Here is a 15,780-nt window from a genome sequence, read left to right on the forward strand (position 1 = left end):
TGTTAACACATCAGTGGCCAATAAACTACAGCTGATGGGGACCGGCTGTTGAGGGTCATACATTTTTTTTAAGCGACTTCTATTCTAGTCTTGAGATCGGTGTTGTTTCACTTCCTTTTGATATTCCTTGGTATTGCTTGGGAAGACGAGTAAACCTTTCTTTGTATGCTTTTCACTCTCTATCCGTGATATTTGCAAACAACAACAGCAGGTCTTTTTGCAAGACTTTCTCTGAGAGGTATTTCTAGAGCAGCATCTTGCGTTGCAACACATGCATTTGCTAAGCACCACTCTATTGATGTATATGCCAGCAGGGATACTTCTGTAGGATGGGCAATCCTCGGAAAGCACTTTTCATAAGGTAAGCCTCATGCCTACCTACCACTTTGTTTATTACTGTAGCTGTGATGATCTTTAGTTAAGCATGTCATTCTATGAAATATCCAGTGCTGGAGAAGTAAATAAGTTACGTTGCTGTAACTCGGTTTCTCGGTCCTTGGCATATTTCATAGATTCACATGAAACCCAGCCGCCCGCACTTTTGCTATAAGGCTTCACTTTAAATATAAACACTTCACAAGCTCAGAAATTTGGCAACTAGAAGCCTTTGGCAGGGGAGCAACTGTGGGTGCTGGTCTCTGGCTGTACTTTGGATCATGTACAATCAGGCAAATATGATGTAGTGGGTTGAAGAAAATTCAATGCTATTGAGTGTGAAAGGTTCACTTCCGTATTACCATTGTTATAGAGAGTTCCCAGACTGATGAACGGGAATAATTCAAGCACGTGAATCTGTGACAGATGCTAATGCTGGCGAACTGGAGTTTACGAGTAAGTCTCCTTTTTCCATTCTCCCTGAGGCTTTTTGGCTTGGACATGGTCTATAATGGTAACACAGGATAAGGTGCCCAGGTGTTTATTTGTTATAATGAGAGCCTCATTCAGCTACATCCTTCTGAGTCGTCCGGAACTGGGGAAGAGGTGGCGGGTATCACTCTGAGCCATCCTGACTACCCCTGTGGTACCAGGCTTGGAATTACTGAGCCTGGAAATGCTGAACCCATGGTCTGAAAATACCAGGCCCGGCACTTGAGTGCAGCTCCTAAGGCCGCCCTCCGATCCTTCGTCCTGCACAGTGGGGAGAGCTGCAGAACCTCCCCTCCAACAATGAGGGCCTCCCCTGCTTCCAAAGAAGAGGTACATTGCAGCGGTAACGAAACCAGTATGAGGAGCATCAGAGGAAAAGGCTCTGATGGAACGAGAATCTAGGCTACTTATTGTTCATTCCAAGCCCATTATCTTTGTAATAGTCAGGTTTTGATGGTCACATCCAGCCAGCAGCGTCAGATATACCACCCCTGATATCCCTGCGCCATTCATGAACACTGTTGTCTGTTCGGTGGCAGAGGGTGGGGCTTGGAGTGTTTGGAGGGGGTGGGGGGGGGGGGGGGGGGGGAGGGTGCACAGCCGAGGATTCCCCTGTGCAAGGTTTGAGCACTGATGTAATAACATGTAAGTTTGCCGAGAATTTGATCCTTAGGTGATTGATGTAAGTACACGTGCGTGTGGAAAACGCACCTGAGTGCTTCCAGAGGATGGCAATAATGAAGGGTTATTCCACCTGGGATGAAGTACTCTCAGCCGCACGCATCCGCGATATTGCAAGTCAGCAAGGAGTTCTGTGACCTCATGCGAGCCTCAGGCCTCTGCCAGTAGCTATCATTTATTTATTACGCTCTGTTCGCTCAACATAGCAGCGTCAGCGTCCTGGCTCGATGGAAAACGCACGAGGAGTCCTGCTCTACACCGTGCTACACATCATGCCTCGTGTTCTGCCTTCAGTGCAGTATTACAGAGTTGTAGGACGCTTCACAGGTCACTGTCCTCACTGCGGACGATTTCTCCTGAAATCAAAGCATTTTATACGGCCGCTGATAGGGACTTTCTTGTATCGACTCTGGTCGCAAGTTTTCTTTTGTTCTCTCTATCTCCCTTACTCGGTGCCTTCTCTTCTTCATTTTAGAGCTCAATCCGCTTTCAGAAATGTAATGCAACTGAGGGTAGACAAATTCCCAGCTGAGCAAGAAATCTCAGCGGGTTAATGCACCGGTTGCATACAACTGTGTGTAAGCTAAAATGCCTGGAGTTCCTTTCATAGCAGCACTGCTTGAGATTTTCATCATTCCAATGGCGATGCAATGAATACCATGTAGCTGTCTAATAAATAGCACTCGCTGCGTTAGCATTATTAAACCAATGTGTTATTTACATGAATAGTTTTACAATTAAGTGATTCATGTAATTGGACAGGCTTCTACATTTTCCAGTTGCATGTGCCAGGTGCCAACTTGGCCTGCGTTACTGCAACTTTAATACTGTTTAGAAGCACTATTTATTTTATTTATACCAAGTACTCATTTTAAAGTAAATTACTAAATTCAAACAATTTCACAGTTTGTCAGGGGCACAATGTCGAAGTGTTTCATGGCTCATAGTCTAATTTTATAATATCATTTTTTAGTCATTTCATGTAATTTGCCATTTCATGTAATTGTGTGTAATTTTGGTAATTTGAAGCAGCCAGACCGATTCCCTTGGGCGACGGGCACGACAAACCAGCTGCTCCCTGAATGATGTCATCTACCAGCTACAATATTTTCTGACCGCCCATCTGTTGGAGCTAGTCCGGTTTTACATACATGAAAATCTGAATCGGCAGAGAGTCGCCGGTTTGAATTTCAGAAAATCTTTTAAACTGTATTTCGCAGAGTCGAATGCACAACCTGGACAGGATAGAAAGCAAGAGTAGGAAGTGACTGAGTCCCCCTGGCTCTGTTTGAACTCAACTGACTGCATGGGCCTTGTTCTGCTAACTTTCGTGAACATCTAAGCCTTTTGGAGATACCCTCGTAATGACTGTCTGCTCAGTGGTTGGACTGCTAACCTCTAAAGGCTTGTTCAGATACTGATTCCCACGTTGGCTGCCGTGGCCAAGCCCAGAACAGGTTCTCTTTTCTAACTAGTGGCCATATATTGGCTATGACTGCGAGTGCAGTTGCATGCCACCTGGTGTCCACAAAATTGCATTCCTGCACTCTCCACCTTGAATCTTTATATTGTGACATTTATTTTTCTGCAAGTATTGAATTTTCGATCCAAAGTTATGTAAAATGATGCATAAAGCTACAAAAAATGGTAGACTTAACTCTAAGTTTGCCATGATATATTTCTTTACAGGAAAGCTTGGTCATTTTACAATGCTCAATTCACATAAAATTTAACACATCCTTATTATTCCTAATCGTATAAATATGATACATCACTTTTTGAGGCGCCCATAGTGAAAAGGTTCTGGTCATCTTTGTCCCTATGGAAAATCTGAGTTGCAAATTAGACTCCATTTTTTTCTCTCTCTTCCCCACATTAACCAATTTTCTAGTAACAAAAAGGTAAAAAATAAAATAAAAAAAAAGTTCGACCAGCAACCACCCAACAGTGAAAACCCCTAAACCAAAAGAAACTTGTTGGTCGAAGGATTAAAGTACTGTAAAATTGGCAACATCCGTACAAAGACATGCTCACATTGCCTAGCTCAACTTTTTTGACACATACATTTCCACTTTCCAGTTTTTACAGTTAACAGGAACTCCATGCATAAATGGCCCATAAGGATATCTGAGTGCACTATGGGTCATTCAAACTGCAGAAATGTGCTATTCAAGTGCTGATAACATAATCACTGAATTAGTATTGTAGTATCATTGTTGGACTTAGTTTAAGTAATATATTGCTTTTACCATGCTTTATTAATTAGGTCTAGCTTAATAGCAAAGCAGTCCAATACCTATTGTTAAAATATAAAGTGTTCAACTTTAGATTTACCTAAATCCTATTGGCTGTTGGTTTATCATTCTGGCTTCTTTGAAGTGTTTGCTTTGTAATGGATTAGGGGCATATTTATATCTCAAAAGTACTCCGATTCATCATGCATTAAATTGTTTATTTCATATATGAATTGTATATTGAAAGCACTACTTTTTTGTGATTTAGTTTAAACTGCAGCAGGGTGTTTTTTATTTTTTATTTATTTATTATTTTTGTTCTTTAATTCTAGACTCAAAATGCAAGCCAGGCTTGTTGCCTTTGCCAATGCTCTTTCTATATTTATCACTAGCATTATTTACTACCTGATCCGTCTCTTCCCCGATGTTCACATCCCTACATATGCCCTACACCCTTTCCCGTACTCTTAGTAGGTGTTGCTGTACACTAAATATTCCATGTGTTGTATCGCCATACATGCCCTTGCCGAGGTATAGGTGCTTTCCAGGCCAGTTTTATTGCTTTGCTTGTCATCTTCTTGATATCTGTTTTAGGAGTATCCCTTCTATTTTAGCATGTAGCCCTTTTGAGTGTCCAGACTACATTTCAACAATAGGGATCGCATCTCCAATAACTAATTTACTTTTGATCCGAGTTTAGCTTTATGAAATTCCTCTCCTTGCTGAAAGCTGCATCTCTGCTGGGGATTCGCTTGTCCTGCAGCCTGCATCTTTTTGCTACCCACTGTCCATCTCCATTAAGAAATTGTTGCTGTCCTCTCCCCCAGAGATGCATTATCTTTTACTGGACACCACCCATAGCCAGTGTCGAGGGGATAAGTTGTCCCCAGTGGGAAGTGGATGAGTTTTATGAGGAGAAGTTGGAGTCTTGCAGGGAAAGGGTAGGGTCTCGAGGGGAAAATGCTAGGTGAAATGAGCAGAGGGTGGTTCTAATGGGGAGGTGGTGCATTCCAGTGATAGGATGTGGGTATAATGGAGTGGAAAATTGGGTCCAGTGGGGTGCTCCTCGGATTGGTGGTGTCATGGTTAGGAATTTATCTGCCTTTACTGTGCTAACCAGCATAGTTCTCCGTCCCATATAAAGTTCAGTACTCTTTGAATGTCCATGCTCGGATGTTGAGGTGGCCATTTATAGAAGCAAGGATATACGATATTTGTTATAACTATAAATATGATCTTGCTTAGTGATTGATTCCTTGTATTTATTATCTTTATAGCTATTGTTACATAAAATAATTGTGTGTTTACTATGTTTTTCATGTAAATGATTGCGATTTTCCTTAAAACTGAAAACAGATTGGCAAAATAATTGAGTTAGAATAATAGTGAAACAATGTATATAGTTACAGTTTAGTACTTTACATCCTTGGTGGCTGCATTGTTCACAGTGCAAGGTCTTGTGGGGTGGTGGTGGTTCTGATAGGGAAGAGGCGGGGTCTATCTACCGAAGGGGCTGCTGCATCTGGTTGGGTAGTGTTGATGCCTAGGAGGAAAGAGGCAGGATCTAGTGGGGAGGGGGATAGACGCAGTAAGATTGTATGGAGTGGGGACACTGGTATGCTTGATCAGACTCATGGGTTCAGTTGAGATATAGTGGAATCTCGAGGGACGGAGGCGTGAGGCCAACCTAAAAGGATGATTCTAGTTTTGGAGTTATCAGTTTTAAATAGAAGTCCTGGGTTTACCAAAGACCATCTTTGACATTCTGCTCCATGACTAATCCCTGAATCTGAGATTAAACTGCAGATTGACACTGGGTATTCCTGAAGCTCCCCTCGGGATGGTGGTGCGTCAATGAGCCCCCAATTTTTGTATAGCCGTTTCCATTGTGGTGCCACCTGTGGAAGTAATGCTGCAATTTCCTCCCACACACAGAGAGGATGAACCAGGCAAAGGCCAAGCAGAGAGGAACATGGCAGCCACAGCAGCAGAGCCTCCGGACACCAGCAGGATCAACGTATTGGGGTGAGATTGAAGCACTTCTGCTGCAGCGTCTATAATATACCACAGTTTTGTTAATTACTATGGTGTACATTTTCTGGCACAGCGTCCATTTTGTGCTGAAACATTTTTTTTGTGACAAGGTGTCCAAAAAGTATCTTGCCAACTTACCTACTGTAGCTACAATTTTCTCTAAATTCTAATAGCTTGTTTCAAAACCAGTGTCACTACAAATATAATTTATTTTCCAAAAATGTACATTTCTCAAAGATGCTTGACATTCACAGGTGTGTCCCTAAAACCCGACTACCTCAATGGTGTGTGCTAAACTATGAGCAAAAAGTTTTCACCATAATGTGCAGTAGAAAAGATACAAGACCCTTGTTCCTCTGCTCTCCACCTGTGATCTAGATCGTCAAAGAGACCCTCACCCAAAATCTGGGCACAAGCAGAAGCCCTGTGTATGAAGATGCCCCAGTGGATTGGCCACTTGGATCTGCTCCACATCTGACCACAGCTCGCCTTTATGGCAAACTTATTTGCAAGGCAACGCACCCTCAAGCAAACGTAGTTTTACTTGTTGAGGGTGTAGAACTCTTACAACTTTCCCTTTTCTTGATTTGATTCGAGGCCCCTTTCTTCGGGTGTTTTCTTTGACATCAACAATTTGTTTTGTTTTGGCATAGTCAAAGCTGTTGGAGTTGACTGTTAATCCACTGAAGCAAACACTGTCTAATGCAGAGATTTAACACTTTATCCTTGATTTGCCCCATCTGCTGATTTCAGGGAATAAAATGTTTCCCCTCCAACTGGAAAAAACGTTAACAAAAATAAAAACATTCCTCTACATATTTAACGGAGAGAGTGGAATATGTGGGTTAACCTCCATCAATAGTAATTGCCCTGGCTTCATTCTGGTCTATCATTTTTTAGTCACTTTACCTGTACAGACAGGGGCAAAGTTTATGCAAGTACGACTTGATCCTGTTTTAGAAGAAGCAGTCCAGTTTGAACAGCCATGTCATGTCTCACTCTGAACAGGAACCAAAGCGTGCCCCGGCCTTTTTTGTCATTATTGGGCTTCATTAGTCAGATGTGGCACAGAGGGCACAGTACCCATGCCTGTGCCTACCAGTCACGGCACCCCACTGAGGAAGTTAAAATAAAAATAGATTAAATGATTGAATTAATCCACTGATTATTACTCTGAAATGTTCTTGTGGGCTTTCTTTAAGCCACGGAAAACACCACAGACACCATGCACCCTTAAAATAGGGAGTCGCCCCCCCCCCAATACCTCCCTTGCCCAACAAAAGCAAGATTCCTGGAAATGTAGACTGCAGACCTCAGATTCTTCACAGATGGTCAATATATTGCAGTTTTGTCGTGTATAATAACCACAGGGATAAACTTGTGTTTTTTATAATATTGGCCAGTGGTTTTAGGTGGAGAGGTATATTAACCCTGGCAGGTGGTGATATAAAAAAATTTGATTTATTATTTTTTTGGTGATGTTTGCCCGCTTTGTATTTGTATGGATCTGTGACAGCGTTCACAGACTCGATCGTAGCGTAGGTTTTCAAGAAGGAATCCATTATGCTCTCAGGGTGGATGGAAGCCTGTCTGCGGTGACGAATAACCTCAGCCATAAGGAGGCGACATACTCCCCACTGGCTAATTTGGCGATTGGTTCAAGGAAAACATATCCTTAGTTTTGCTCCTGTAGTGTTTCGGCTTGGTCAGAACCCAGTCACTGAATATGGCAGTTAACGGATCTCTTTCATTTTTTAATTTTTTAAAATATATTTTTATTAACAAATCGCTGTCTTACAAGTGCATATCAAATTATGGCATAATCGTGCTCCCATCCTGTTCATAGTCAACAATGTTAATAGCACATCGAGCTGTTACATATTCTGGGATTTTCATCACATTGTTCATTATGTCTATAATTCAAAATTAAGCTGTCTCAGCACCAAGTACGTTAACGCTTCTTGGCTGTACATTCCTAACATGTGAACTCTGTAATACCATTTTGTTTTTATGACTACGTAACAGTCTTAACTTATGCTAAACAGTATTTAAATGTGATGGCGCTGTATTGAGCAGGTAATTACAGTTGCTGGGGTGAGCCTCTTTTCGGCTCCTCCGGGGCGTGGGATGGTACTATCCTCTTTCTCCCCTCACTCCTTGGTGGGTAGGTGGGCGTCCATATCCAACTCGTCTACGCCCCAATACACTCAGTTTGGTCCCATTGCTACCTCCGCACCCGCATCTCACGTGGTCTTGCGGTCCCTCCCATGAGCCCCACACTGGCAAGTGTAATATTGTCCCTTCCTTCCTTCCGTCCTCCTAGACTCCTACACCTGTTGGCTCCTCTGTGGGTGTTCCCACCTCCCTCGCTATGCAGTCCCATCTCCTCACTTTGTCTTCCCACGCTGGGGCAATGACGGAGGCCTCTCGCTTCTTCGCTTTTCAGGACCTGTAGTTCCGCTCTAGTCCATTTCGCCACGTCTCGTCTCCACTCAGTCAGGGGAGGACGTCTGGGAGATTTCCAACCCATCGTGATCAATCTCCTATAGAGGACCAGAGCCAGGAAGCGACCTCTTACCTTCCCCTGTAGGAATCCCATCTTAATACCCAGTAAGCATATAGTGGGGGCCGGAGTCAGATCCAATCTTGTCAGGTCAGCTAGTACCGTCACCCAGCCTAGCTGGAGTTCTGGGCAGCTCCATACCATGTGGTCGAAGTCAGCGTCCATGTCCTCACATCTGTGGCATGTCTTGGGGGCTCCGCCATATATTAGCGACAGTCGGTGCAGGGTAAGGTACGTCCTGTGAAGATAATTGTATTGAATGTATCGCAGTTGTGTGTTGCGGGAGACCACCCGGGAGTAAGTCAGTGCCCTACTCCATTCCACGTCCGACAACTCCCTACCTACCGTCCTTTCCCATCTCTCTCTCAGGGGCTGCAGTGGGTCCAATGCATCCTCAATCGGGACCCGGTATAGTTTAGTAATTAAGTGGGTCTCCTCTCCAGATGTCAACAGGAGATATAACACCCTGTGGGTAGCGGGCTCTGCATTAATCGTTTCCCAGTGCTCTTTCAGGGTCTGTACCAGCTTCCGGAATAGGAGGAACTGTCCTTGGGGGAGTCCTCCGCCCGTTAGGTCAGCGAAGGATCTCAGCACCCCCTCTCTGAACAGTTCCCCAATTGTCTCCACTCCCGCTTTCCTCCATGGTCCCAGTCCTATGCCCGCCGGGCTCTTCCCCCCGCGTCCAGCACGAGAACCGACAACGGCAGTGCTGGAGAGTAGGGTGGACCCACTCTGACCCTTCTCGCGCATCTCTTCCAACACGTTACGGCCACTCTTGTCATCAGGCTGTGCAGCTGAGGGGTTATCCTCCTATTTGTCATGCGTGCTATAATCCGGTCTATGCCTACCTCTTCATGGGCGGTACTCCTGTCCAATTGTCCCCTTCCAGCGAACCACCCGGCCGCCCACTGCAATTGGGATGCCAGATATTAGGTTTCGAAGTCTGGGACTCCCAGGCCCCCAAAGTGGGCCGGCCTGCAAAGGGTCGAGAGCGCGGTGCGTCTTCGGCCTTCATCCAATATAAGTTCCCTAAGCAGGGTGTTCAATACGCGGAACCACGCTGATGGGATCAGTAGTGGTAAATTAACGAAGTAGTAGAGGAGGTGGGGGAGCATGATAATTTTAGATAATGATATTCTAGCCATTATCGTTAACTTCCAGGATCGCCAGAACCTAACAGAAGTCCTCAAGGAGCGGAGTGCCCTACCAAGGTTACCATCACAGAGATCCCCCACTTCATGGAATACTTGTATGCCCAGATACTTGAAGGTATGTGGGGCCCAGATCACATTCCCCGGGCATGCTACGGGGCATTCCCAACTCAGTAGTATGGGGAAAACTAATGTTTTGCCTTGGTTAAGGTGTAGTCCTGACAGTGTCCCGAAATATTAAAAGTTCCTCAAAGCCCATGAGAGTCCAATCTCCCCGTCCCTAAGGTAAATGAGTATATCATCGGCGTATAATGAGATGACATGCTCAGATTGTCCCCATTCCACTCCCTTTGCATCCGGGCCGCCAGAGGCTCAATGGCCACGGCGAATAATAGTAGGGAGAAGGGGCATCCCTTTCTAGTTCCCCTGTATATTGGGTAGGCATCAGATACCGTCCTGCCCGTCCTCACCTTTGCCAGGGGGGACGCGTATAACAAGTCCACCCATTTTACCCATCCGTCTCCCAGCCCCATTCGGAGCATCACGGTCCCTAAGTCAAAGGCCTTCTCGAAGTCCACCATGAGCAATACTCACGATGGGGGTTTCTCCTCGCTGGGCATATGCAGAACAGCGAAGAGTCGCCTCAGATTCAGAGAGGTACTGCGATTCGGGACAAAACCGTTCTGGTCTGCGTGCACAAGTGTGGGTATGTGGCAAAGCAAATGGTTGGCCATGATCTAACTGAGGATTTTAAAATCGCTGTTCAGCATTGACAAGGGGCGAAAGTCGGTCACCGATGCCTCCTTGGATTTTGTCTTGGGCAGTGGGACCACCAATGCCTCCCTTAGGGTACCCGGCAGCTCACCGTGTTGTAATGCCTCCGTGTACATTTCCACTAACTGGGGGACCAGCAGTGTCACATATTTTTTATAAAAGTCCATGGGGAGGCCGTCCGTTCCTGGGATCTTCCCAGGGGCCAGTTGCGATATAGCTTCACTGACCTCCTCCACTGTCACTGGTCCCCCCAGACTATCCCTCTCCTCGATCGTTAAGGTCGTCAGTGGGAGCTGTTGTAGAAAACTATCAAGGTCCATCGTCCTAAGCTCACCAGGCTTCCTATACAGGTGAGTATAATATTCCTTGAATGTGTCATTTATAGGGCCCGGCCTAAGTCTACGTTCCCCTTCCTTATCCAGCACACTCAAAATGGGCTCACCGTCCCCCCTGGCCTCACCAACCACGCCAGCATTTTGCCTGATCTGCCCTCATCTGATTGTAATGAGGTGAAATATTTTTGCATATTGTGGCATCGGAGTTGTTCCTCGACCTGGGAGTGGGCTCTGTGTGCTTGGTCGTATTCCTCGCTCCCCTGTGCGTCCCCTCCCTGTCTCAGTTCCCCCTCGTGTATTTTCTTCTCTAGATTAGTCATTTCCCTTTCGAGTGTATGCCTCACCCCAACCGACTGTCCTAGACAATAACCTCTTGTCACCACTTTAAGTGTTTCCCACTCCGTGGATCTAGAGGAGGGAGATCCTTTATTGGTTTTAATATGGTCTGCCAGGTGTAGTCGCAGGGCATCTCTATATGCCTGATCCTCAAGTCCAGCAGGGGCCATTCTCCATGACGGGATGGGGGGCCTGTTCTCCGTCACCCTCCAAGTCAGTAATAGGGGATTGTGATCAGACAGAGTACGTCCAAGATATTCAGAATGAGTCATTCCCCGTGCCAGGGTTGCTGTGCATACCACTCTATCAATTCTGGTGTGGACTCGGTGGAGGCCCGAATAGTACGAGTAATCTTTGTCAGTCAAGTGTTGCTCCTGACAGACATCCACCAGTCCCCAAGAATCCAACCATTCTCTCAGTTTTTTGGCTATCTTACTTATCACTGCAGCGGCGGTGTGGACCGGTCCATGTCTATGTCTAGTACACTATTGAAATCTCCCCCGACTAACAGTTCTCCTATCCGCTGGCGAGTGAGATGACTCGATAACCGTGTCATAAAGGGGACTTGATCTTGATTAGGAGGGTATATACAACTCAGGACAATCGGAGTGCCGTGTAACTTCCCATCCAGAATCACAAACCTGCCTTCGCGATCTATGTTGGAGGATTCTACCTCAAAGGGGACCCCAGCTTGCACCCATATCAGTACTCCCCTTGCATATGCAGAGTATTCCGTAGAGAACACCTGCCCCCTCCACCTGCGTCTCAGCTTTTCCACCTCTCCAGCTGCTAAATGGGTCTCTTGCAGCATTGCCACTTGAATGCCCCTTCTCTTTAAGTAGGACAGTATTCTATGCCTTTTAGCTGGCGTGCCCATCCCCCGGATCTTCCATGTTAGGAAGTTATATTCTGCCATGTTGGTATAACATTCTTATGATAGCTTTCCCATCCCGCCCCAGAGGCCGACCTACCCTTGAGTTCTATTGGATACCTGATATAGTCAAACCACATCTCCCACAGCGCCATCAGAACTTGCAATTGTGTAACCCAACTCCCCCTCCCCAGGGCGCCTCTCAAACAGTAGGTTGCCCAGAAAACTGTGCAACAGTGCGACTTATTCAAACTTTTAACTGCAGTTCTCGCCAGTCTGACAGAAAGGGCGAGATTCCGGTGGGGGGGGGGGTGCATGCCCAGAGGGGCCTCATGTTCACCTGTTTCACCTTGCCTAAGGGTATTCTTGTATGCTTAGTTATCCAAGTTCGTCGGCTGTCTGCGGGGTTACCTTTGGAGCCCGCGCCGAACAACCCGATCCCCAGGCCGAGGACATCACCGTGTCATCTGATTCTCCTCCAGAGCCCTCCGGTGGGGGGACCCTCACCGCTCATGCGGGCTGCCGCCTTCCTGCCCCTTTCCTTTTGCGTCTGGGTTGGCACCAAACAGGGGCGATTCCTGGTCCGCCGCCCTCCAGGCCCCGGTGGGATCCGTTCCCAGCCGGGGCCTCTCTTGCATGCCGCCCCGGTTGGGTTCCATGGGCCTCCAGCCACTCCCACGCCTCCTCGGGAGATTGGAAGAATGCAGACTTTCCGTCCAGTATCACTTTCAGCCTGGCCGGATAAAGCAGAGAATATTGGATCCCTTCTTCCCTTAGAGCCCTCTTAACTCCCATGAATGAAGCACGCTTGTTCTGAACATCTAATGTAAAATCTGGGAACAGCGTTACCTCTCCATTCGCTACCTTAAAAGGGCCCGCCTCTCTGGCCCTCTGCAGAAGAATGTCTCTATCTCTGTAGTGCAGTAATCTGGCCATCACTTCGCGGGGGGCCTGTCCGCTGCGAGGGGCCTCGATGGCACCCGGTGCACTCATTCCAGCGCATAGAAGGGGGTCAGGCGACCCGGTGCCACAACCGTGCATAGCCATTTCTCGAGGAATTCCACCATATTAGTGCCCTCCGCCCCTTCCGGAAGGCCAACCACTCGCACATTATTCCTACGGTTTCTCCCCTCTGCATCCTCCGCACTCTGTTCCAGGCGTTCCACACTGTCCGTGAGGCACGTCACCTCAGCAGATAGGTCTTTTTGTTTCTGTGCAATTTCTGCCAGCGTGGTCTCGGTCTCTTTGACTCTGTCCACCAGTTTGTGATGATCTGCCCTCAAGAGTCCTACTTCATCTGCGACCTGATTGATGTCGTGCTGCAGCGTTGTCTTTGTGTCTTCGATTGCCCCCAGTATTTTGTCTAAGGTGTCCTGTACTTTAATTTGTGATGGGTCCTGCGGGTCCCCCCTTTGCGCCCAGAGGGCATTGTGTTGTCCATGACTCTACTCTTGTGCCGGTTCTTGGGGGACATTGAATATATGAGGAGTCGCACCACCGGGACCAAGGTGGCGGCCAGACTGTTATTGCGGCTTCTCCTCCTCTCGGGACCTCCGCTGTTAGCCCAATTCAGACTGCGTTACGTCTCCCAGTCAGCTTCCCCCCAGTCCTCCGAGATACCGCTCTAGCAGACGCCAGTTTCCAGTGGGTCCTTTGTATGCTCCGCAGGAATGGGAGGCTCCTCGCCGTTAGGTTACGACCATCCGCCGCCACCAGGTCGAGGCCCGGCACGACTGCTCCCTCTCTGTGTGCGCGGGGAGCTGCGCCTGTCCGGGTCTCCCCAGGGCGCCCCGGGATCATCCCCTTGCTGACTTTACTTGGTGGTTCCCAGGGGGTGCTTGTCTGATCTTAATGTGGTGTCGGGGGCCGCTCTGCGCCCGCCTGCCCGCTCCATGCCGGTGCCGACTCACCAGTGCCGCTCTTAGTCGGGGGTGCCCGCCTGGGCCCGCGACAATGTCCCCTCTCTTCCAGGGTTGTTAGGGATAACCCCGGTGACTCCCTGTTCCGCGTTTACTGGGGTGTGGCCTGGAGCCTCCAGGTGTCGCACTAACGGGTCCCAAGGCGCTTCCCAGTGTCCCAGCCGCCTCGCCGTTAAGTTGGAGGTCGCCGGTTCTCCTCTTCTGCTTCGGGCTGTCGGGGCCACTCACCACTCTCACCTCTCTGGGTGGCCACACTCCTCAGTCCCCGCCGTATTCCTCGGGTGGTCAGTGCCGCCCCGGACACTCACTCGGCGCGCCCTGGGGCCGGTCGAGCCCCGCGCGGTCCCACGCCCGGCTCCTTCAGTCGCCTCATCAGCAGGGCTCCGTGGCCCTTCACAGGATCCTGGCCGTCCCACCGCACACAAGGAGGCCGCCGGTTCCTTTCCTCGACTTCGGGCTGGTGGAGCCACCCACCATGCCCACTTTCCTGGGGCAACGCTCCGCAGCCATGGTCGCAGCTCCCGGGCGGTCGGCGCCGCCCCCGGCACTTTCTTGGCGCGTCCGAGAGCCGGCCTCAGCCCCGCGCAGGCTCTGGCCTCTCCTCCATCCTCCAGCCTATGGCCGCACTACAAGACACGGCCCCTCCTGGTGCCCCGGCCATCTCACTGCACACCCAGAGGCCGGCGGTCCTCTTCCTTAGCCCCGGGCCGGCGGAGCCGTCCACTGTGCCTACCTTCTCTGGGGCCACGCTTCGCAGCTCCAGCTCCCCGGCGGCTGGGACTGCCCCCAGCACCCTCTCGGTGCGCCCGGCTGTCGGCCCCAACCCCGCGCAGGCTCACGCCTCCACTCAGATCCCCGACTTTGGCCGAGGGACAGGCCGCCGGCTCCTCGCACCGCCGGCCCGGCTCAGTCCCACGTATCAGGGTCCAAGAAGGGCTTCGCGGCTCCCCTGCCGGTCCCCTCGGGCACTACCCACAGCACCAACACGGGTTGCCCCGGGGCCGGCTCTCAGTTCACAGATAATTACAGGCCCCTCCGGAGCGAGGGGATTATACGTGCACCATCTTCGGCTTCTGGGCCACGCCCCCCAATGGATCTCTTTCATGACTAAAGTTTCAAGACGTTTCTTGACCTATTTCATAAAGCTGTTTTAGTGTTGTGTAGTAAAAAGTAATGACGACTGGAGGAAAGCTATCCAAAGATGTTCAGCAATCAAAGATGTATTTTGTCCATTTGGATGTATTTGTGTTATCCACACAAGACACTCAGAGTAATGTTCAAGAGATGCTTAATGGCAAACAACCTAAAAGATATGGTGACAAAATACTAGGTACCAAATACTAACTGTAATGTATAGTACAAAAGAGCTATTCATAATTGCCATGTTCAGGACACACAGACACAGTGGGCCCTTTGCGTTATTATTTCTCAGATTCTGGGCACAGTCACAAGTTGTGGGAAAGGCAAAAAACTTTATGGAACACTATTGTGAATCACTTTCAGTTCATTAAGCATTGAATGATTCCATGTGTTCTATAACTTCCAAAAATAAGATGAGTCTTCCTCCAATGCGAGAGCGCCCACAGTTTTCTCCTAAATGAGTTGATCATCTAGTCATCTATGTAAACCTCGGTTTAACCACATTTTACTGTAACACACCAGGTATGTACATTTTTCTGGGGTTCTAAGTTAGCAAGGAATGTGAATATGCCCCCACCGTGTAATACAAAATAAGTTTAACCATTACAGGTTAATGGTATGCAAAATGTGCGTACTTCTCTTTTGCTTAACTACACTAACTTTCGGAAAAAGTATGAGAAATTACGTGACATGCAGATGTGACATTTAGCTCTGGTTTAACACGGAAATCATCGTGCATCCATTTTGGACACAGGGATATATTTCTCACTAAAATAAGCACATACAGCACAAGTACTGCTACAAAGGGTACTCGCTTTCATTTTCTTTGTTCCCATGCTACCACAAAAAGATTTTACCAAAACAGACTTGAAATG

General features: G+C 48.1%; 1 protein-coding gene across 3 annotated transcripts in view; it reads left to right on the top strand.

Moving 5' to 3' along the window:
• The window catches only part of HS6ST1 (heparan sulfate 6-O-sulfotransferase 1), a 282,374-nt gene that overhangs the window by 209,579 nt on the left and 57,015 nt on the right, over window positions 1-15,780 (top strand). For all 3 annotated transcript variants that reach the window (XM_069213730.1, XM_069213732.1, XM_069213731.1), the window contains exon 4: window positions 5,718-5,807. In XM_069213730.1, the coding sequence (XP_069069831.1) occupies window positions 5,718-5,807 (90 nt within the window). The remainder of the gene's footprint in view (window positions 1-5,717; window positions 5,808-15,780) is intronic.

This window comes from Pleurodeles waltl, chromosome 11 (assembly GCF_031143425.1).
Source record: "Pleurodeles waltl isolate 20211129_DDA chromosome 11, aPleWal1.hap1.20221129, whole genome shotgun sequence".
Taxonomy (NCBI): Eukaryota; Metazoa; Chordata; class Amphibia; order Caudata; family Salamandridae; genus Pleurodeles; species Pleurodeles waltl.